Raw genomic sequence first — 23,903 nt, 5'->3', positions numbered from 1 at the left:
CACCTGCTATAGTACATCTGGACCCCGGGGCCTCATTCACATGTTCCCTGCTCTCTGGCCCGCATGCACCTCTCCTGATGGAGGCGCCCCACTCAACCTCCAGGCATAGAAAGGGATCACCAGGCAGACATACGCCAGGAAACCTGAACCTTAGTCAGGGTCTCCTTCCCCCAGACAGAGGAAGAATAGGGTCTGCTTCCGTGGGGTCCAGAGTCCCAGTGGCTGCTCTGAGAGAAGGGTCATACCTGGGTGCCGCTGCCTCGCATGAGGTCCTCAGGGATGGCATAGATCTGGTTCTCCATCTCGACCTTCTGGAGCCCATTGTCTGTTACTCTTACACGAAGCACACGGAAGTTGGTCCCCCCAAGGTCCAGAGCCAGAAACTCTCCATGTTCTATAGAGAGAGGAACGGCCACTATTAGTTTAGGAAAGACAAGATCTTCACAGAGACCAAGACTCAAAACCCATGAGTCCCTCCATAAACACTGGTCATCTCCCAGTGATGGAGTGGCCAAGGGGTCTTACTTTTTTCCATAAACAATTATGATGATCTGATTCTTTTTCTTAATGCACCTTTATATTACTTTTAGAATTCACACAATGAGGGGTGCCTGGGTGGATCAGTCGGTTAGGTGTCTGACTTCGGCTCAAGTTGGGATCTCGAGGTTCAAGAGTTAGAGTTCAAGCCCCGCATCAGGCTCCATGTTGACAGCTCAGAGCCTGGACCCTGCTTGGATTCTGTGTCTCCCTTTTTCTCTGAGCCTCCTCCACTTGCGCTCTGTCTCTCTCTCTCTCTCTCTCAAAAATAAAATAAACATTAAAAAATAAAAAATAAAAATTCACACAATGACACAGCCTCACATCCAATGATAGGGTACCCACTCCCTCACAAGAGCTAACTATTTCCCAGGGACTTTCAGCCAAGTCCCCATCAAGCTCAAGGGGCCCATCAAGCTCTGTACCAGGAGTCCACGCCTCAGTTTTGCTCTTCGTGCCCCAGGACACCCAGCACACTGCTATAGGCCTATGGGCCCCTGGGTCTTCAGCCAAATTGTGGTCCCCATACAAAATTTACTTTTTAATGTTTGAATACAATGATAGCAATATCCTATGGCAGGATAAGAGGGTCATGTGATGACGCGAATGAGATCCAATGGCTATAAATTAAGAGGCCTAGCAAACCAGCCAATCAGGTGCCCCCCAAAAAGATCCCAGGCTTATTAGAATGTGAGAGAATGCTGACCCAAGGATATGTAAGACAAGAGTCAGGCCACTCAGCTGATCCACGCAGGCAGGCTACAGAGCGGGGATAAAGGGAGGACAGGGAGACTCCACAAACACAAGTGGGTCAAGATCTTCAGGTGTCACCAGGAAGGCACAGTCCCTCCTCCCCAGGAAACGAGCAGTGTCGACAGGAAACATCCAGATTCCAGACAATAATACAGCTGGTTGCAGGGACACGCTCCATTGTATGGCACAGAACAAAAGTGCTGAAGAGGCGCGGAGGCCAGAGCCAGGGCTGGGGGCTGGCGGGGCAGGCAAGGGCTGGGGGAGGTGGGCTCACTCCCTCAGCAGCCTCCCCCACAAGCAGTGGCTCCACCAGTCTTCCACTGCCCTGCCCCACACCTTCTCGAAGGAAACAGAATTATTTCCTGGGGAATTCACTTATTGGCATGTTTGTCAACACTCAGCCCATTTCCAGGTGGGTGACAGCCACTTAAGTACAGCAGAATGGATTGGGAGGGGCAGGGAAAAGCTCTGACTGAATGAGCCAACATGGATCCATTCTGTGCCCAGGCCCTCTCAGCAGCAATAACTGTTTGGCCCTGAGAAAAGCTACTTCTGCCCGGCTCCCTGAGGGCACAACCCACAGCCTAAGAGCACACAACTGTGGTCTGGGAGTAGCAACATACAGAGCCTGGCTCTGGAGCCCACGTTACCTGTGTTAGAACTCTGGCCATGTTGGCCATGGCAAGTCCCTGAGCTTCAACTGCCTCATCTCTGAAATGGGAACATCATAGTTCAGGTGGTTGTTATGAGGGGAAAAACTAGACACTGTGCCTTAAACACCCAGCACAGTGCCGAGAACTTAGGACATACTCCATAAGTACTAGAAACTTTCCATCCAGGCCTCCACACACTGCCCAACCCCCACACTGGCGTCCCCCAGGCCCACTGTTAGGGCTGCCTCTCAGACTGAAAAGCAGAATCACCCTCACCAGCGGGGACAAGAAGGAACCTGTCCAAGAAAAGCCATTGGAACCTGCCCCAGTGACTTCAGCATTCCTCCTCTGGGGCGCTACTTTTCAGTCCCCTCTCTGGCATCTGGAGAGCCTCCCAACCCCACCAGCTACAGCTGTTAAATAGCTGGGGCAACATCAACCCCACCTGGGGTGACTCTGCCCCTCTCGTGGCCATGGGCGACTTTTCCAGGCACTCCAGTTCTGAGCCTCCCCTGGTAGTGGGAACCCAGCCAGACTGCAGGAAAAGCTATGTGGTGGTTGTCATGGGGGATGAAAAGGAAAATCAAAGATGAACTGCCTGCATCAGCACTCTGTAGCCTAGGATGCATGCAATGCGCTGAATCGGCGACCACGGGGGTCATGATTCAAGGCCAGCCCAGCCTCCGTTCCCAGGAAGGAATGTCATCCCTTGCTTTCTTTTCAGACTCTGCCGGAACAGACATTCCTCTGCATCCCTCCTCCCCGGCACCCCTTCTGCAAACACATGGGATCACAACTACCACAGCCAAGGACTGTACTCCTTCCAGGGTCTAATGTCTCTGAGGCAGACCCAGCACCAGGACTCCTGGAGCTAAATCCTAAGGTGACCTCGTGGGACAGTGGATAGACCCTTCCTAGTGCTCACCCCACACCATGCATGAGAGGCCCCCACAGAGCAGTGGTGAAGGGCTGGGCCTTCAGAGATGGGCAGACAGGCTTTGTTTTGAATTCCAGCTCAGCTTCCTCACTACCTATGTGGCCTCTGAGCATGTCACCTCACCTACAGAACATGGCCCCTAATGCTGACTTCTCCCAGGGGTCGTGAGGCAGACATGAAATAGTAAAACCTACTATTTATTTTCATCAATAAAACTACTGTTCTATTCTTTCGTTGATTATGTAGTTCTTCTCAGGCCCTCCAATCCCTACCTACACCTACTCAAGTGGCTCAAGTCCCACCTCCACCGTGAACCTTCTAGGACATTCCAGAAGCCGAGAGCAGACAGAGGAGTGTATGATGGAGCATGAAGGAGCATCACATCTATGGGCCTGGGACCGTCAGACTAGACAGGGTGGGGGTGGGAGCAAGGCTCTAGGGCCAGAAAACATGCCCACAGTAGGTTTCTTAAAGTGCACAGCCATGTGACAGAGGACCCAATAAGGTCCAGAGAAATCATTCTGCTGAATTATAGCTGGTAACATATTTGAGGCAACATATTAAGAAAACATCTCCTATTGCATTTACTCGTTGATGGTTCATTTGTTAAACAAAATGTCTGAATACCAACCGGTTTATACATGAGACCATCAGGTCAGAGGTAAGGTTTCTATCATTGTTGAGCATGCTGTTATGTCTAGAAAGCAATTTAACTTTCCAAAAATAATAAAATATGAACATCTGATTTTTTTTCTAAAAAAGCTCAAACAGTACAAAAGTGGGAAAAACAAAAAGCAAATCTCTTTTCTTCTCCAAATAATCACTATTAATGTTTCTTGGGTGTCCTTAGGTACATTTATTTTATAAAGACAGTGGAGGCTGTTAACAGACACATTCAAAGAAAGGGGTTGGAATTGCTGGTTCTAAGGATGTTGTGTTTTTAATTTGGAAGACATTGCCTACAAGTTCATGCCTAAAAGTTCTCAACAATTTCCACACAAACCAACAGCTAAGTTTTGTTCTCACCAGGGTCTCATGTTATGTGGCAATTAATCTTTGCCAACTTCTTTGGTCTAAGTGGTATCTCCTTTTTTAAACTTGGTTTCCTTCTTTTGTGTAAGGTTACACTTTTTGAATTGTTAACTGGCCTTTGGAATTCTTTGTTCTGTGAACTTTCTAGTCACATCTTTTGCCTTTTTTTAAAATACATTCATTATTTTCTTAATAGCCTAAAAGAGCTCTTTGTATATTAAAGAAAATAGTTTTTTGGTTGTATATTTATAATTATTTTTTCCAGTTGGATATCTGTCTTTTCATTTTATTTGTGGCATTTTTGGCATGCAGAAACTTTTTAATTTTTATGTTGTCAAAGTATTTGTGGTTTCTGGGTTTTAGGTTTTGTCCATAGAAATTCTGAAGATTATAGTAGTGGCCCATCCTTTCTAACACCCCCCAACTCCTCCTAAATGTGGCCACCACCGCTGCTAAAATAAAGGAAGTGAAGTTCCACTTGAGGTTTATTTGAAAGATCAAATTAATCTTCTGTATTTCTTTGTTGTTGTTGTTGTTGTTGTTGTTGTTGTTGAAGCTCCCCCACCCCATCCATCACTCACAGTAGGCACATTGCTAGGGGCACCCAGCTGCTCGCCACATGGCCACCATTTTCCCTTGGCCACCATTTTCGTGTAAATTGGACCAGGTGGGAGACCCCCCTTCATAAAATTCAGCTGTGGAGAATGTGGGCATTGATCCCGCTACTTCTCACATGCTAAGCAAGCACTCTACCATTTGAGCTAATTTCTCAGCTCCCGCTCTATTTTTTTTAAGGTGATTTTATAGCAAAATGAAGACAGAACCCCGTCTTCATCTCTCTCGTCCCTGGGACAGAGTTCAGACTTCATCATTGGCATCTGGATGACTGTGGTAATGAAACAATGGAAAGGTAGAGGCAGGTATAAGGGAAATTGAGTTGACTGAGAGCCCAACACGTAGGTGTTTTTAATGGAAGATAAACTAACATTTGTTAAGTGATGGTCACTTTGTTTATAAGCATTAGCTCATTAATTACCTCAGCAACCCTATGGGGCATTAAAATCCCAGTTTTCCTGATGAAAAAACCAAGACTCAGGTCAAGTAACTGAAACCAAGATTCATATAATTCAGGTCTGGTTCTCTAGCAAAGTTTCTATTGCGATGAGCAAGGAGGTTCCTTCATGGGAAAGTTGTCAATCCTCAAATAAGGAATTCTTCTTTAATAATGCCAAAAGTATATAATGCCAGAGGTCACCAGCAACCTCCAAGCTGGCCTGGGTGTCAGAGGAAGCGATACTGTAGTTCATAAATTGAGTCATTTGATTAAGGTCACGCAGGGATAAATGACTGCTGGGTCCATCTGACCTCAGAGCCCGTGCCTATCCCACTGCACCATACCCATGTCTCTCGTTCCTGGAAGCCGAGGAGGACCTGGCACAGAATCCAGGATGAGGCAAATAAGCCTCAGAAAGCCTGAAAAAGAAAGCAAAGACACCCTAATCTTTTATCAGTGACTACAGTCCATCTCCACCCCCCACCCCCAGGCCTACTGGATGGCCAAGTGCTCTCAGACTTGAATGGGAGCTGGCAGACACATCCTCTGGCCAGAGGTGAAGCGTCCTTCTCCCCCAGGAGCCCAGAACCTTCCAAAGCTTGTTGATGCAGGCTTTTTTGTAGCCACAAATTGCTGCCATCTCAGACAATCACATAGAAACTCTGTTCCCACCAGGCCCTCTCTGCTGAAGGTCCTTCTAATTAAAAGCATTCCCCTCTAAAACCAGAAAAGAGAAGAGATACCAACCCTCTTCTGAAAGAAAACAAGGACTCAAAGAAGCGCTGCTGGCACACAGTGAAGAGGAACTGGCGACAGGGGCATTAAGTCACACCACCCTCCAATCCCCATCAAATTGCCCCAACAGTTAAGATCCGAGGTGTTCTGTCTGGCAGAGTGTGTTTGCTGACTCATTTCCCATCCTGGACTACCATTCTGCCCACTTGCAGTGAGGCTCTTATCAAATACATAAGGTCAGCAAGATAAAAGGGTTTCAATTTCTCCTGGGAACTCACCTGTCTCAGGGAAAGGCTGAGGAAAACTAAAATGGCATTAGACTGGCCACCTGAACGTGACGTGACAGTCCCCATCAGGTTGGTGGATCAGACACCAGAATGCGTCGAAGCAGGCCATAACTCCCTCATTGTTAACAACACACAAATACGTGGCCTGTACCTGGCAATGTCCACACAATTTTTGAGGAACGAAAGGCAAGGGCCAACTGAATTTTCCAACAGGATCTATTTTCAATCATTAAGTACTTGCCACTAATTAAAATAGCTCCACCACCTGTTCCTCCCAGCAGCACTTGCAGCACTGCGCCCACCAGTGCTCTAACAGTGACTTGCAAACAGCTTTGGTTTGGTTTTGTCTTTTGAAGAAACAGTGACCTTCGTCAAAGGCAACCACATTCGTTTAGAAGGGACAGTGCCCTGCAGGGTTACGGTTGGAGCCAGAGCCCAGTCCCCTCACCCCAGAGCTTTTTCAGAACCACAAGCTCCAGAAGCCTCTTTCTGAACAAGTGGCTTTTACGCAGCGTTCCCAGAGTTCTGGGATCCTTGAAGGTGGTGAAGTCTGGCTTCGGTGGGTCAAGGAAGGCCAATCAAGGTACAACCTCACCTCCCACCTCCTCACTTCCAATTATATCTCTTTCCTCTACTTTCACTGTCTTAGATATGGGGTTCTACATAAGATTTCATTTTGTTTAAGGTTGGGAATGGGGTCCACTACTAAAACCAACATTTTAAAAATCACTATGTTGAGAGTCAAACACTGAAAATCTATTCTAGGCCCTGCCAACAAAGTGCCTCCCAGTCTGCAATTAGCTATTTCAACACTGGGCACTGAACACAACACTCACCGCTTCTCGGCTACCTGGTGCTGTGTGCAACCCAGTACCTGACCAGACGGGGAGAAAGGAAGTAGTTAGATGCACTGTGGCTAGTACATGGTAGGAGCACCAATAAGAAGGAATGAGTGGTTGCTTGGACAAGGACAGCTTCTTGGGAAGCAACACAAGACAGCCAGGTCTGAGAGGATGAGATGAAGTTGCCAGACATGGAAAGGGGGACATACATAAGGGTGCAGAAGTTGATGGTGTGTTCAGGGAATGGCACATCAGGAGTGGTTGCAACGTAGGGATCCTACAGCGTGGCTACATACATGTAGCAAATGCCAATGCCAAGAACGCCGGATTTTAAGCACAGGGTTAGCTTTGTTTTCAAAAGGTCTTCAGTAGCACTGTGGACGACGGGTCTAGAACCAGAGCTGGTGAGGAGGATGCCACAAGACTCTTGGGCCAAGCAATGATGAAGCCCTGGTTTCCAGGACTATGTACAGTAGTCAACCACCTCTGTTTGCTCAAGATTGACATGGGACTTTCAGTGCTAAAACTGGGAGCGTGCCAAGCACACCAGGATGGCTGGTCACCCCAGGGTCATGTTATATCCAACCATAAGGTCATCCCCTCTTGTCATCTAATGCCAGACACATGCAGCCTTGAACCATGAGGTAGGTCAAAGACACATATCCACACTTTCACATCCAGTCCCTGAAATGGCCCTTTCATAATTCAATGCCCCAAAAGGGAGTAGCTCCTGCCTGCCCTGCCATAGCAAGAACACCTCCAGGGGCCCCAGATGACTGCACTGAACATTCAATCTTCTTCCATGGAGTAGCCCTGGGTTGGAGATCCTGTTTATTCTTTAGTTTTCAAGGGCCTGCTAGCATACTGCAATAGACTGCTCTAAGAATGTATGGCATGGTCTCCAACCCAGGTCCTGGATAGGTAATCCAGCAAAACTATCTTTGGCAGACACAGGTTTTGAGGCATGTTATTTCCCATGTACCTGGAACCACCACAGCCACTACCACATCTGGCAGCCTTTTTTTAAGCCCCAAGATCCCTGCTACCCCATTACCATACAATGCTGGACCCCACTCAATAGCTCAGAAATAAAGTAACTCCATGTTATTAAAGGTATCAAATGACACAGTCAATGCTGGGTCTACAGCAATCAAGGAATGGGGTAATCTGATCTTCTACGCCATTGGTCTTCTGATCATTTAAGCAATAAGATGCCAAATGCCAAAATGTAAAACTGGAGAAAAACAGAGCTGCACCAATTGAAGGAAAGGGGCTGGAGGACATAAACACATTAGGTGCCCCCCAAACCTCCCAGAACACCACCGGAAAGCACCATCCTGGTGTTTTGATACTCAGGAAACGTTTCTTAAGCTCGAAATATGTTCCAGTCACAGAAGTGTTACATTCACTCCATAGATGTGAAACCACCCTTCAAAGGATTAAAACATGTTTCAATACTTTGTAGGCTCTGAGTGTGTTAAGATTTTCAGGCAGGCAGACCAGGGGTTCAAATCTGGTTTTAACGTATATTAGTCATACAATTCCAAGTAAATTATTAGAAACCTGACACTCGAGTTTCATCATCTGTTAAAATGGAATAGCAATAACCTTCTCTCTAGCCAGCACCACCTCTCCACTCCCCAAGGCACAGGGGTGTGCACATGCACACACACACACACACACACACACACAGTTCTGGGCCAAGATTCAATGCAATGAACGTGTGAGGTGTTTGGCACAATGCCGGCCACATGTAAATGTTCAATAAACTCTAGCTACTATATTATATGAAGGCCTCTTATCAGTACAATCTTTGGCTTATTACCATAAAAATCCACTAACTTGTGTTGTGTGCTGGTTGATCTGACTCCACTGCACGCCTGTTGATATAATGCTGAGCAACCAAGATAAGGGCTCCTTTCGGGTTTTAACAGCCTCTGTGCAACCTATCAGCAGCCTAGTTTTTATCATATCATGTGCTTGCATTACATGACTGAGTATCATTCTATAATCATTTCATCTGTGTAAGCCTTACCTCTCCAAGGACGATTTTCACTCTTCAGAGGCAGGGCACAAGGCAGCTTAGCACAGTGCTGCCTCACAGAGGACCAGACTCGGTGGGGACTCTTTGGAGCCAAACTGAAGAGATAGACCTGAGTTACTAGGAGAATGAATGCACTGTGCTAGCAGGGGGTGGAGGGTGAAGGTGGCAGATAAGCATAAAATTCACCGCTTGGGATGTGCCTAAGTACCCAAGCATTGGCACACAGCTGGCTGGCTTAAAATCAAACGCTTCCATTTGCTCCCTATGTGACTTTGGGCAAGTTGGCTAATCAAACAAATCTGGTTTCTTTTTCCATATAATGGGGTTCATAGTGCCTCCCACTGGGTCACTGTCAGAATCAATGGGATTGCTCAAATACAGTGCTTAGCACAGTAGTTGGCATTTAATAAGCCTACAGTTATAATATCACCATCATCATCATCATCATCATCATCGTCATCATCATCATCCCCTACTCTCCAAGGAGTTCAATCTGGCTAGATAGTAAAGATGTAGTCACCTGTGAAAATAATTAACAATTTAGGGAAGTGGGGAAGTATCAGATGATCAATACAGCAAAGCCTTCAACTCACTCTGCCTTACAAGGCATTTTTATATCTAAACAATCTTGCCTAACAAGAGGGTGATAAAAACACTACAAAGATATTTTATTTCTAAATTGGGACTTGCATCTGAAAAATTCGTAGCTTCTCGTGTGGGTTGTACTTGAGCTTCTTATTTTGACGGTACAAAGCCAACCCGTATTTATGATGTATTTACAAAGATGCTAGTCCAATTTGCTCTAGAAACTTTTGTTCAGCAACATGAGCTGATGTAAATTATGAACCTAATGGGCACGGAGTGAAGACTACATCTGCTTAAATCTTTAAACCCAAACTCTTCACCTCTGCCATTCACTGGCCATGTGTGACCTTGGCAATCACCAACCTTCTTTTAGCCTCAGTTGCCTTATTTTTAAATTGGAATGTCTCTCTGACAGAGTTTGCATGGAGAATAAAACTGATTATTTATGTGAATAGCGTATCACAGACATTGTGGATACTCATTAAATGGTATCAATTATTCATACGTTAACTCTTAAGACGGAACTGTCCTCTGAAAGCCACATCCCTGTGATGTATGCAGTAGGCCCCCCGACAGGACTGCGGGTGGGGCTGCACCACAACACAAGCACAGCCGTAGTTTAGGTTAGAGCTGCCTCCAGAGAGGTCAGAGATGATGAGGTCCCTGGCAGATACAAATGAATGCTTTCTTTATTCAATGCTGTACTGCAAAAAACAAAAGGGAGGGGAAGGGTATAAAAAACAAATATTGGTAAGGATAAGGGAAAAGCAGAACTCTCACATTGTTGGTAGGAGTGTAAAATATAAAATGGAATGGGGTTCAACCACTTTGGGGAAGGTCTTGCAGTTTCTTAAATATACACCAAACTTTACGACCCAGAAATCCCACTGCTAGTTTTTGACCTAAGAAAATGAAAACGTGAGTCCACAAAGAGGCTCGTGCAAAAATGTCCACAGCTGCTTTAGTTCTAATAGGCGAAACCTGGAAACAGCCCAGGTGTCCATCAGTATGCATGTCATATAGGATTCCAATCATACCATGAAATCAGCAACCAAAAGGAATGAAATACTGATTTACACAACATGGATAAAGCCGACATTATAATGGATAAATGAAGCCTTGCACAAAGAGTAAATACCGAATGGCTATATTTATGGAGAGTTGTACAACAGGCAAAACTAATACACATGGAAAATTTTAACGTTATTGCTTCTGGGGTCAAGGACAGGGATTGCCTGGGAAGGAACACGAGGGAACTTTCTGGGCTGATGCTAATGTCCACTATCTCAGTGGAGGTTGTATTAGATATATACACTGTATTACAAGTATTATGTATTTGTCAACTCATCAGATGATACTTACAATTTGTCATTTCATTGTATGTAAATTTTACATTAAAAACAACAAATATTGAAATCTAGTTAGTAATGTGCATATTGAAGTTTTAGGGTTGAAATAAACTGATTTCTGTCATTTACTTTGCAAATGCATCAAATAAAACAAGAGGGACTGATGGGTTAGGACTGAGGAGTGTGGTAAGGCAAATCTAGTAAAATACCAACATAGAAGAATCTAGATAGTCCGTATATAGATGTCTGTTATAGAAATCTTTCAACTATTTATGGGAGGTGGGGGTGGGGAGGGGGAAGGAGAGGCAGAGGAAGAGGGAGAATTTTTTTTATACACTCTGACTGACAGTCATGTGAATAAGATATTCTTGGCCCATCTACATATATTTCATCTTTATCTGTGCCATCTATGTTTCTTTGCATTGCATGGTCCACACAATCTATGAAGTGTAGATGTTTTAGTATCGGTCCCCACGGGCTCATTGGCCACTAGCATTCCCTTCCTTCTCACACAGAATTCAAACCATGACTTGGAGGTTCATTTTTCTTCAGTGTTAATGGAGGCCTCCATCATAAATGGATGGCCTGAAACTTCCTGAAGTCTCTCCCACATTTTCTACCATGAGTTTCACTACCATTAGACAGCTGGGGCCCGTACAAACAAGAGGTGGAACCTGGTCCTCGCTCCAAAATGCAGGGCCCTCTCTCAGTGAACTTGGTGCTGGCCATGCCTCACAGAGGTGGGTTGTGGCCACACAGAATCGTGTTTACAGAACATGAGACGGTCACATATCCAATCCCCCTTAATTCATGGATCACCAACCCCCTGATGGTTCTTTTTACAAGTGAGAAAATGGAGGACCAGGGCACACACTGCTCTAACCTGTTCTAAGCTGCTCTAAAGCACACAGCTTGAATTCAACCCCATTTAAACTAGAATTCTATCCTCACCCCTCATGACACACTCCCCTGAAACCACCTCCCTCCCCACCAAGTAGTCAATTTTACAAATGCCAGTCTAGGACAAGACTGGGTGAGGAGCCTTTAAGGCAGTAGCTTTCAAACTGCAAGCTGGAAAAAACTCAGCAGCTCCTGACTAGCAGCTTTTTTTAAAGAATGGACTGCAATGTATTTGACTACATCACACTTAACAGTAGACATTGGCCCCTGAAACTTGTTCCAGCTGTACATAAATAATTATACATATGTGTTTCTTGGTATGAGCCTGTAGTCCAGAAAAGTTAGACAGCCACTGACTTAAAGATTAGGTCCTTCTAGATCAGAGATTTAGATCCCAGGTTTAATCACCCAGATTCAAAAAATAATACTGGCAAGGAACAGGCTGTGGAAGGACATTGTGGAAAAGTCATCACCTGAGTAAAGCCCCTAGCCTTCTGTGGGAGAGACACATAACCACCAGTAGCAGCAACAGAACCCAGGCTGTGTCCTGGGCCAGGAAGCAAACACAGCAGCAAGGCCCCATGGGCTGTGTGACCAATCTAGGGGAGAGGCAGAGATCCCTGTAAACAACTGACCCCAAGGTCTCCCCTCTCAGCCCTTCACTGGGGTGCCAATAACAAAGCAGAAATTTCATTGTTTAAATATTTTTTTAATGTTTATTTATTTCTAAGAGAGAGAAAGAGAAAGCATGAGTGGGGGAGAGGCAGAGAGAGAGGAAGACACAGAATCTGAAGCAGGCTCCAGGCTCTGAGCTGTCAGCACAGAGCCCGACATGGGGCTCAAACTCACGAACCATGAGATCATGTGAGCTGAAGTCGACGCTTAACCAACTGAGCCACCCAGGCGCCCCCAGAAATTTCATTTTTCATAGGCTTTACATACTGAAGAAGTCAGTCCTTAATGCCACATTCCATAACTCTGAGCCAGCACTAACAAAGCATAAAACCTTGATGTTGACCATTTTAAATTGCATTCCCTCATGTTCTCCTCCCCAATTTCATTTTCCTTTCTTGATTTCCAAAAGCAACCCCTATCATTCATCTTGTGTATATATTCCATATTACAGCCTAATAATTTCATGATGTGTGTCTGTCCATAAGCAATGCACGACATTGAGGGATTTTTTTCAAGTTACATCTAACTAGGAGGAGATGTGTGTCCTTCCCCAATGTTTCACTCACTGTTTTTTAGAAGTATCTGTATTAATATATGTTCATTTATGTAACATGCCACATAGTTATTCCATCCACAGGGATATTCCATAAACTGTTTCCAATATGCTGTCATTATAAGCAACAGTGTTATGAACATTCTTGAACATGCCTCCTTGGGTTCATATGGAAGTCTGTTCAAGTGACAATATAGTTGGACATAGTATTACTGAGTTATCAAATACACATACCTTCAACTTGACTAGTTATTGCCAACCTCGTGTACCAGGAAAACTACTATTAATAGTTCAGTGTGCGTCCTTGGGACTTTATGTACCTGTACACACACACATAAATATATGTGAGTTTACAGAGTATGAATATAGGTAAGTCTATCTCATGCTTTATAATGGGTGCAAAGGACTATTTTCTGCATGAATTGACCAGAGCCCAACTGATGGACACTAAGGGGTTTTCCCCAATCACAGTATTTCAGAGAACTTTTTTTGCACATCGATAACTAGCACACTGGTTCTAGTACAAATGTAGAACAGATTGGGATTGCCAGATCCACCACTTAATTTTACAAAGGAGAAAAAGCCGAGTCCTGGAGAGCTAAGGTGAGGAGCTGGCCCAAGGACCCCAGCAAGTGAGAAACGAAGGGGCTGAGGGCTGGGGTTCCTACAGTCTGGTCTCCAGCACTCTCAGGCAGAACTTGCTTCTGCTTAAGTGAATAAAACATTCCAATACACGTCATCCCCATTTACCCTGTAGAGTTTGACATTATCAAGAGGCACTCTGTGTATCACAAAAGTCATGTAAAATCTCTGTTTCCGTGTGGAAAGGAGGTCAGGCAAAACGGATCTTGCCCTAGATCCTTCTGCTCCAGAAGGCTGCGAGAGTCAGCCTCTGACTCTTATCCTCAGTCCAGGCACCTCACGTTCACGGAGGCTAAGTACATGCTTGCTGCTTCAGCCTGGCACGCAGACGGGACTCCCAGGACTCCAGCCTGAGGTCAGGGAAGAAGAGTCACTGACCACATAGCACAGTAATCGATGCAAACTCTGAGGCAGAGGGAGGTGTCCAGGCCTCCAAGCTCAGGAAAGCAGTGAGAATTTTAAACGCCGGTCCCAAACCTAGTTCTCCTCAGCAAATTTATTCACCTACTTATACTTAAGCCAGACATCCAGCCCCAACCACATTTCAAACAATTTCAGCTGCGCTTGTGTTCTCTGGTGCTGAGTGCACAGGCTCACGCGTGCACGCACACACACAATGGGCTGGGTGCAGTCTTGATGCCTGACCTTTGGCATATATGAGTTTGAATCCTGACTCAGCCTCTCATTAGCTGTGTGACCTTAGGCAAGTTATTTGACCATCCAAGCATCAAATTCCTCCTCTTAAAAAAAAAAAAAAAAAAAAAGTAGACAAAATTTGGACTTACCTTATAGGGTTTTATCAAAAGTAAATGAGTTACTGCATGTAGGTGCTCAGAAAAGGTCTTAGCCCACAAAAATTTAGTAAATATTCAGGGTACTTGCCTTGTGGTTGTATCTGAAATAAAACAATGTCCCTGGCCTGAAGGAGCTAGTAAATTTATCAGAATGTCAAATAAAACAATAGAAGCGGGTGTGGCTGCGGGTCAGAGGGAGTGGCAGGTACAGTAAACAGTGCCAATCTGGAGGGTATACGAGGGATACCCAAGAACTGGAGGAGGCCACTCACCTCAAGGAACTCATGGAAGGGCTGAGACATATACTCAGAACAACCCTGAACAAGGTCACACCCTCAGTGCCGGGTCCAGGCTGAGTCCCAGGGTAAACATACTTGTTTTACAAATCGTAGGAAGGTACAAAGTCTTGTCAGACAAACCAGGCCCCCAGAGGCTCTCAGGCAGGTTAGCCTCAACGGCCCACATGGGATAGAAAATCTGAAGGCATATGGTGCATGGATAAGCCTCTCCTCCCTCAGGCTCTCGGGAATCTGTGCTTGCTGGCTCCTCCACTGCCCTGGCAGCTGCCCCTGGGGCTCTTTCTCCCAACCCTCCGCATGTGGGTAGTTATCCCACACTGCTCACCCCTCGCGGCCCCCACAGGTACCTCATCCCTAAAACGAATGGATACTGTGAGCAGTAAGTGAAACAAGCAGTGTGAATGTGCTGACACAACTGAGTTGCGTCCCCTCTCTGAGGATGTTGCCGCCCCTAGACAGCAGGGTTCGACATCCCAGCATCACCTCTGAGTCCTCTGTGTCTGCCCAGCACATCCCACCAGGGCCACACTCTGTTTCTACCAGCTGCCCGTCATCTACTGCTGCTGCTGCCGTTCTGCCCACACCCCTCGAGAACTTGGTTACTCCCTGAAGAAAAACATGGTTTCAGGTGTGCACGCAAGGCTTTCTGTGATCTAGCCCAACCTACCTTCCAACTTCTACCTTCACCATGACCTTTTACTCTGGTTTCCTGGATGCTGCATCATGAAAGCTAGGGTCTATATCCAAATAAGGGGATTAAACAAAGCCTGGCGGGGTCATGCGCACACCTTCAGAGCCCTTAATACCTTAAGCTGCACCGTGGCTCTTCACGTTGTCCCAAGTGTATGTGGACCTCAAGTATTCTTTTCTCACAGAGTTCAAGAAACAATCTAGGACAATCTGTACTGTACTGTTTCTCCAGCAAGGCTGTGGAATGTGCCACGTAGAGTGACTGCCCTGGCCCATGGCTGTGACCCCCTTAAATGTGTTTGTCCTCCATCACCCTGAGGACAGAGTGTGCCAATCAGCCTGTCTCAGCACATGGACAGGAAACAAATGGTTGCCTGCTTGCCCCATTTTCCTGTCTACCCCACCCTAGACTTCACTAAATTTCCTGTATGCTTAACCTAGCCAGGGCTGGTTTCTGATGCGTGAAACCAAAGAACCTTCACTGACACATCGCTCTTTGGGACCCTGAGCCAGGCCACCCAAACCTTCCCCAAGCAATGGAGCACCCAGAGCCAACACCCCCTGCCCCAGGGCAGTACCTGTCCCATCTGGAGTAGACCTCACAAAGGTGGGCAACATTTTCACTGAAGCAGTGGGGTGGGTGGTGGCTCCAAGCCCTTTCTCCATCTCCTTGCGGAACCGCTGAGAGATCTCCAGAAGGTTCTCATCAGAAAGACGCATGTGGTAGAGATACTGGTCCACCTGCAAAGGGGGAAACAAGAGTACAGACCTGTAGTTTAAATCAGTTGGTACTGCCATCTATGTGGTAGAACATCACTCAGCCCTTCAAAAGAATAAAGTCTATTATGTACAGAAAATTATTATTAAAGACCATTTACTTGGAATCTATTTGACAAGACTGTTAAAAAAAATACTAAACTCAAATTTCTCAAATGAAAAAAATAGGTTTAACTTTATTTCTGGAGAGTGGTGAAGTTGAGGGGAAAGGCACAGTGGAGAAGAGGAAGAGTTCTTTCCAGAAAGGCTGAGTTTAAGGGTCTGTGACAATATCCTGGGAGCTGGGGTTCTTTACTAACCCTCCTTGCTCCCCACACACCTCGAGGCCAGTCATGGCAATCCTATTATCCCCCACCCTAGGCCGAGCAGCCGGCTCCTCTTGCCTCACTTACACAATCCCCAATTCTGCCTTTACCTCTTTCGTCTATTTTCTACCCCTAGCCAGACTCTAACCATTCCTCTGCTTAAACCTTCCAGTGGCTTCCGATGAGAACCGAACCTGAAATCCTTCCAAGGCCCCACATGATCTGGCCTCTCGCCACCTCCTAAGCTCACTGCATGTCTCTGCACTCCTTGTGCAAACCCTACCCTTGGTTCAGTCCTTCCCTGCCTCGGAACCCATGCACAGGGGCCCTCACAGCTCTTTGTTCCATTCCATTTCTTCAGCCCCCTCCAGACCTCTCTCCATGGAGGCCTCCCATCCTTCTAATGAAACAGTCAGGCCTCCCATTATTCCAAAAACTCAGACTTTTCCCTTCACAACACCATCCATAATATGAATTTCTTGGTGTCCAAACCATAAGCACCAAGGCCAAGAAGAACCACATCTGTGTGTTCACCCCTGCATCCCTGGCATGTGGCTGACACAGAATAGAGCCTCTACATAAATAGCAACACAAGCTCTCCTGTCCTCAGAGGCAGAGACAGCTCTCCCTATTTATGTCATTGATCTTATTCCCAACATAAAGTTACATGTACTTGATTTACTACTCAAAGAGGCATTAGGAGTCCCTCTCACAGTTTCCTCCTTGGAAGTTCTAGTCTGCCTTGGCCATGGTTGGTCCCAGTTTTCTCCTATCAGGAAAAGGTCTGATAGACTTCCATCCAAGGAGGCACACAAGTTTCCTCAATACCCTTATCCTCAGCAGCAGTGTCCAGGACAGGTGACACTGCTGTCCATGGAAGGGTAGACCACACACAATCAGGGACCTCGGGTCAAGCCCCAGCTGCCCCCTCAAGGGGTGAAGGTTACAGTCCTCTCAGCATCATCAGCAAACTGAGAGACTTCAAGCAACCCTGCTATTCCCTGCTCTGAAATGTCAGGGTCCCCAAGGGCAAAGCTTGGCTGATGACCACTGCCCCTGTTATTCCTGTGGGAGACAAGTAAGCACCTGCCTGCCCCTGCCCTTGCTCAACTTTGACAAAGAAGCACACATTTTTATAATTAGAGTTTCTAGACAAATGTGCTTGTTAGCGTTATAGCCTGTTACAGTTTCCAGCCTTTTTTGTTGGGCCGTCTAGAATTTCTTTTTTAACCAAACTTGCAGCCTAAGATTTCCAGAGGAACAGCAAAAGGTGCTTAATCCTTTGAGAAAAGAACTCAGTCTGTTCAGCAGAGACAGTCCCCCTACTCACGTCTTCTCTATTCCAGGCTGTATCCTAACTCCCTATGGGGTCTGGGGCACATCCTCCCCTTTGGGCCTCTTTCTGCCCCTGTAGAACAAAAAGATTGGCCCTCCTTGGATCATTTCAAATACCCTGCTCAAGACTCATCTTTGATCATTCTTCAAAAATCCCAAAAGGTGAAAAATTAAAAATAAATAAAATCCCCAAAGGTGAAAGATCAGAGTGTGGAGTAAAACACTAAAAACAGCCACAAGCCAGGCCAAGAGTCTCTGGTGAGTCAGCCCACCTTGCTCCACAACCACCATGTGGTTAAAACACAACACTGAGACGCGACCCTTGCCTACACAGGGTGGGCAAGAGCAAGGTAGGAGTAGAGAAAAGCAGTCAGCCACTTCTCTCCCTCCCCGGGCAACAGAGAGGAACTGAGCTTGTCAGGCTGGGTTTCAAATTTGCAGAAATGAGGATTTCCCAGAACATGCTTGTGGCCAGCATTTATTGAAAAGCCACCACAGACTATCCAAGTGTATCGGTCTATATCAGGAAGAACCCAATCGCCCATTCTGTTTGCTGACCTCAGGCCCCTGGCACGTCATTTGCCATGAGCCCACCATCAGCCTCAGCCTCTCAGGGCTGTGTGGACACCAGCCCCACCACTGATCCGGGTATCCTATAACACTGGACAGCCAGAGTGCTCCTGAGATACCTGGCCTCCCTCACAATGTTTGAGGCTCCCCAGGAGGTAAAAGGGCACAACCTCAGCCCTACACCATTCAAGTCCCCTCCCTGTTGGTGGGAGGCAAATCCCCGGTGACCCTGGGCCCAGGACAACTTTAATCACCCCAGAGGCCTCCTGCTCCAGATACGGGGATACCTGGGCTGGCCCAGAACACTGCCTCCTCGCTGATAAAGCTAATGTACATAACCCAGGGCCACCAGACCAGGGACCAACACCGGGCCATGTCCAAGAGCAGCCTGAGTAATAACAGTAAACCCATATGTGGCACAGACACTGTTCTCAAGGTTTTACATCCATGAATTCATGTAACCCTCACAGCAACCCTGTGAGGTAGGCAATGTTATCACCTCCACTCTACCAGAAAGGGATAGCAACGTGCCCAGTCACAGAGATGCAAAGGGCCAGGCTGGGACTAGACTATACAGGCCGAATGGCACTACAGTGCCATGCCCACTAAAAAGGCCATCTTCTATTCAGTCATCCCCTGATGCAGATACAAAGGTCAAACAGCAAAGAGCATGGCCCAGGGGAATGGTCTGGCAGATCAGAGGGCAGTAGAGGCAGCAGACATGTCTCTGGACATTGTCATGAGTTTGCCACATGATAAAACTGGAGCTCCCATATTACTACTTTTGCAAAGAGAGAAGTAGAGTGCCAGAAGCTTCACTGCGACCCACTCCCCTACTCCCCATCCCGCCCCAGCTGGCCCCACCGCCAGCACGGATGGCTCTGGGTGTTACAAAGGAAGCCAGCCAGGAAAGCAAAGCCTGTACTGCTTTATTAAGAGGCTGCATGGCCACGACCTCGGAGGGCGAGGTCATGTACACGAAAGAGCAAAGGTGGACTGGCCACAGTTCTACAGCAGCCATTGTTCATTTAACTTTGATGCTTCAGCTGTGACAGGCTGCTTGGAAATCCAGTCTATACTTCTCATCCTTAACCCTCAAAGACTAACAAGTAAACAGCCTTAATTCAAGTCACACTGCCTTTTACCTAAGAGTATAGTCATCTTTTAGTGTCCGGTGACAGATGAAAACAATGACGATGATTGTTACAGTAGCTAAACACGTACCGAATATTTCTTACCTACCAGACACCATCCTACGACTTTACTGACTTGACTGCCATTGCCCTTTTGTAAAACTTCTACACCCCTGTTTTACAAGCCACTTGATGGTGAGGGGCAGAGCTAGGATTCAAACTGAGGTGCATCTGGCTCTAAAGCCAGGCACTTGGGACCACCACCTTTACTTCACCTGTCCTGTGGTTTCTTGGATGACCCTGGGGTCTTGATTTCCTCTCTAACACATGAGACCAAAGAAAGGAAATGGGACAGCTCTGAAAAATGCAACAAGAGCACCTTGGCCCGAACTTCCTCTTCTTCACAGCACGATGATATGGCCACCCTGAGTTTAGTAGGAAGGAATGCTTAATCGCCTAAAGTTACAGTTTCCTAAACACTCTGCGGGGCCCACCCAGCCTTGGCTGGCACTGCTGGGTTGGGTGAAGGGTGGCCAAGGGAAGCTAAGAGCCAGAAACAAGAAACGGCTTCCATACAAAGACGATTTTCCTAGATTGGGAAGAAAGTGAATGCAACTTTGCAAGATCCTGCCAACCTCTCCCACTGTGCAGCCAAAGGGAGGGAGCACCAGGCCCAGAATCACGGACAAAGTCATTTAAGAGGTATCAGATGGACGCAGGGCAGTAGGACTGCAACTAAAAAGTACCCTTAAAAATGCCCTTGGGGCATCACGCGGTTTTTGTTGTTGTTGTTGTTGTTTTGTCTAGTTTGTCAGGTTTGTCTCTCTTACCCCAACAACCATCAGGCCTAGGTTTGAATGCTTCCAAGCATGACAGGCTCAGTACTCTAAGGTGGTTAGCTGCTACTATTGGTCAGCTCTAGGTGTTAAAAAATGTTTCCTCAATTTGAGAGAAATCTACTTTCTGAGAACTTCTGTCTAGTCTCCATTCTACCACGTGGGATAAGAGTTCCCAAACTTGGTGACACATCAGCATGACTGACATGAGGAGCTTTTTAAAAACATTAAGAATTCCAGAGATTCATTCCAGACTGACCAAACTGACTGATACCTTTAGAAGTTCAAACATCTTCCCCTCTCCTTAGGCTGGTACTACCATGCCAATAATGTGAGAATGGTGGACTATATTCTGGTCAATACTGCCTAAGGTCATTTCTACCATTTTTCTACCTGTAGTCTTTGGAAGTCAGTAGTTAATAAGAACATTAGGCCAAGTGTGAAATAATCCTGTGTTGATCCTGGGTGCTGGGAATTGGAAAGATTAAACCCTGTATACTTGTTGGAAACATTCAGGTGGTTGGAAACTATCAAAGCAGAATCACTCAGGCCAACCCTCATTTCATGGTTAGAAATGGTCTAGCCAAGCTGTGGCATCAGAAAAATCATTCAAATCCTGGTTGTAGCATATGTACAGGTATGTAACACTGGATGAGTCACTCTCTGAGACCCAGTTTCCTCCCTGTAAAACGGGATGAATGTGCCACACAGCAGTCACTGGCATAAATGGCTTTATGATGGACCTAAAGCTCTATCTAACCGTTCTCTTTTTCTCCTAGACTCCCCACTGGCCAGTGGCACTGTCAGCGAATCAGTGACACTTCTTAACCCTACCTTAGTCACATTCAGGATTAACAAAAGGAGAGGCTGTTTCCCCAAACTGTTCTTTCTCTTTCTGTGGTGGATGTGTGACCTATCACACTGGGCTGCTTCTCTTTAAAACTCTAGCAGGGAGAAAGAGGGAAAGGAGAAACTGGGGAAACAGAGGCAGGCTGAAAGCAAAGCCTGGCTGAGGTATTAGAAGGCCACCTCCCTGCCTGGAGGCAAGCACGTGTGTTAAAGAAAAAGTGGTAACAGTTTAAAAATTTTTTTAATGTCTATTTATTTTTGAGAGAGAGAGAGAGAGAGACAGAGACAGAGACAGAGACAGAGACAGAGCACGGGCAGGGGAGGGGCAGAGAGAGAGGGAGACACAGAATCCTTAGCAGGCTCCAGGCTCTGAGCTGGCAGCACAGAGCCCAATGTGGGACTTGAACCCACAAACCGCAAGATCGTGACCCGAGCCGAAGTCAGATGCTTAACCAACTGAGCCACCCAGGCGCCCTGATAGCAGTTTTAAATGACATCTCTTTAGCAATCTTGAGACTAGAACTTCCTCATTGGGCAATTTTGGTCAGTTTCTTCCGCTAACACACCAGTCCAACATCCCTGTTTCCTCTAGAGGATTGTGAGTAGAGGCAGGAGAAGTTCTAAAGAGAAATTAATACCATACTCTTTATGAAATGAGTAACACTCTAAATGAGAAGCCTGTCTCCTTCAGTGTCCACATTTTCCTCCAGACTAGCCCTAAAAGGAGGGGAAGTTATGGCACAGCAATGATGCAGAGAATGGAGAGAGCAGGTCACCCTCACAAAAGATCCACCAAAAAGTGTGCAGTGTCCTGGGTGGAGGAGACACAGCCCCGGTCAGGCATGGGGAAGTCCTGAAAGGAAAGGCCTACAGGTGGAAGCCAGAAAGGGACCTTGGAAAGACTGAGGCCAAGGGGGCAGACTTGACCAAGGTCACACAGCCGAGACTACGATCTGAATCACCCAGATACTTTCTTCTATTGTCAAAAACAATAAATGACAATCCTGTTGCTGGTCCACAAGGGCCCATGTCATCTTGCAGGCCAATTCCAACTGAATGGCTGGTGGCCACTGCCTACATCCTAAAGCCGCCCTGTCTGATCCCAGTGGGAAAAACAGTCCTGACCAAACTGGTCAGATCCAGAAGACAACAATATTCTAATTTTGACAGTTGATTATACAAAGTATTACAAATCCTAAGTTGAATACCTTAAGAGGTTTCAAAGGGAAGTGTGGAAGAAACCTTAAATTTCAACATCTGTCTCTGTAAGATTTGTATCATTCAACCCCAGAACTCTGGCCATTGCTTCAACCCCAGTTTCTCCCATTGTATAGCCTGTGATGAAACCCAGTTACATGCAAAGCACTACAGTGTACAGGAACATGATTTTAAAAGAAATCAGGGGCGCCTGGGTGGCTTGGTCGGTTAAGCGTCCGACTTCAGCTCAGGTCATGATCTCACAGTTCGCTGAGTTCGAGCCCCACGTCAGGGTCTGTGCTGCCAGCTCAGAGACTGGAGCTTGCTTTGGATTCTGTGTCTCCCTCTCTCTCTGCCCCTCCCCAACTAACGTTCTTTCTCAAAAATGAATAAAAAATTTTAAAAAATAAGTAAATTAATAGAAGAAATCAATTCTGGAAATGAATAGTAATGATGGTTGTTTGACAACGTGAATGTACTGAATGCCACTGAATGGTACATTACATATATACACACACAAACAAAATTTTTTTAAAAGAACTCAAGATTCCTATTCTCTAAGACTTTACAAGATAGCACAGAACTCAAATCGTATTTTAGACCCAACAAATGAATGTCTCTGAAATGAATGGAGGATGGATCCCAGTAGATAACAAAGGGAGCACAATGCAAGGCAGCCCCAGAAGTGTCACAGGTGTGAGTAAGTGGCCGGTGAGACTGGCATGCAGGGGAGACTGTTCTGGGCTAAGAACACATATCCAACATACATTTCAGTGGATAGATGTTGACCTGGAGAGTAGGGATATTATGTGAAAAGGCTCAGAAGGTGTGGGCCAAGATCTTGGAAAGACATTATGAATTCTAGGACCAGAAAACTACTCACCTCACTGTATTACATTAACTCCCTACTACAATGTCTTCGTATGATTTAAACCTACCACTTTTAGTCATGGGATCACGAGAAGGAAGGATCATAAAGGTCACCCCACTGTGTAAAGTTGCTGTGTTATTTACTGACCATTTACATTTCTGTAGGGTTTGGTGCCAGGAGAAAGTCTGGCTGCCCAGAGTCACTGCTTCCTGACACAGGCCATGAAATGAAAACAACTGCCTCAAGGACAGCTGTCCTTTTTGCCCAGACTGCCAGGAAACTCAGAGCTCTGCTCTCCACTCCAGTGAACCGTCCCTAGTTCCATGCGTGTTGGTAGTCACCCTTGTCTATTCCTTTTACTGAAAGCTGAACTAGATCACCTAATCCTTTTAGTAAGCAGAAATAATAAGTAATACATGATCAAGCAAATGCTCATCAGCCATCCCTACAGGACACATCCTCTTCAACAGAAGTGTGAATTCAAATGAACAAAATGGATAAGAAAGCAACTCCACAGGCATGTAACGTCAGGGCCACCCGGAAGCACTGCTGGACATTCTGTCCCCAGGCTCCAGGAGGTGCTGGAGGGACAGCAGCTGACTGCTACTCTTTAGCCTCTTCCAGACCCCAAGCAGACCAACTGATTGAATTTTAACTTTCCTAGCACTC

General features: G+C 46.2%; 1 protein-coding gene across 2 annotated transcripts in view; it reads right to left on the bottom strand.

The window, feature by feature from the left end:
- Positions 1–23,903, bottom strand: part of HK2 (hexokinase 2) — a 62,018-nt gene that overhangs the window by 26,376 nt on the left and 11,739 nt on the right. For both annotated transcript variants that reach the window (XM_019442834.2, XM_019442841.2), the window contains exons 2-3: positions 15,940–16,102; positions 246–394 (exon numbers count right to left, since the gene is read on the bottom strand). In XM_019442834.2, coding sequence (XP_019298379.2) covers positions 246–394; positions 15,940–16,102 — 312 coding nt within the window. The remainder of the gene's footprint in view (positions 1–245; positions 395–15,939; positions 16,103–23,903) is intronic.

This window comes from Panthera pardus, unplaced genomic scaffold (genome assembly GCF_024362965.1).
Source record: "Panthera pardus isolate Hobbes unplaced genomic scaffold, ASM2436296v1 HiC_scaffold_25, whole genome shotgun sequence".
NCBI classification, from domain to species: Eukaryota; Metazoa; Chordata; class Mammalia; order Carnivora; family Felidae; genus Panthera; species Panthera pardus.
The sequence above is the reverse complement of the archived record's forward strand: the minus strand, read 5'-3'. Positions and strand labels throughout refer to the sequence as shown.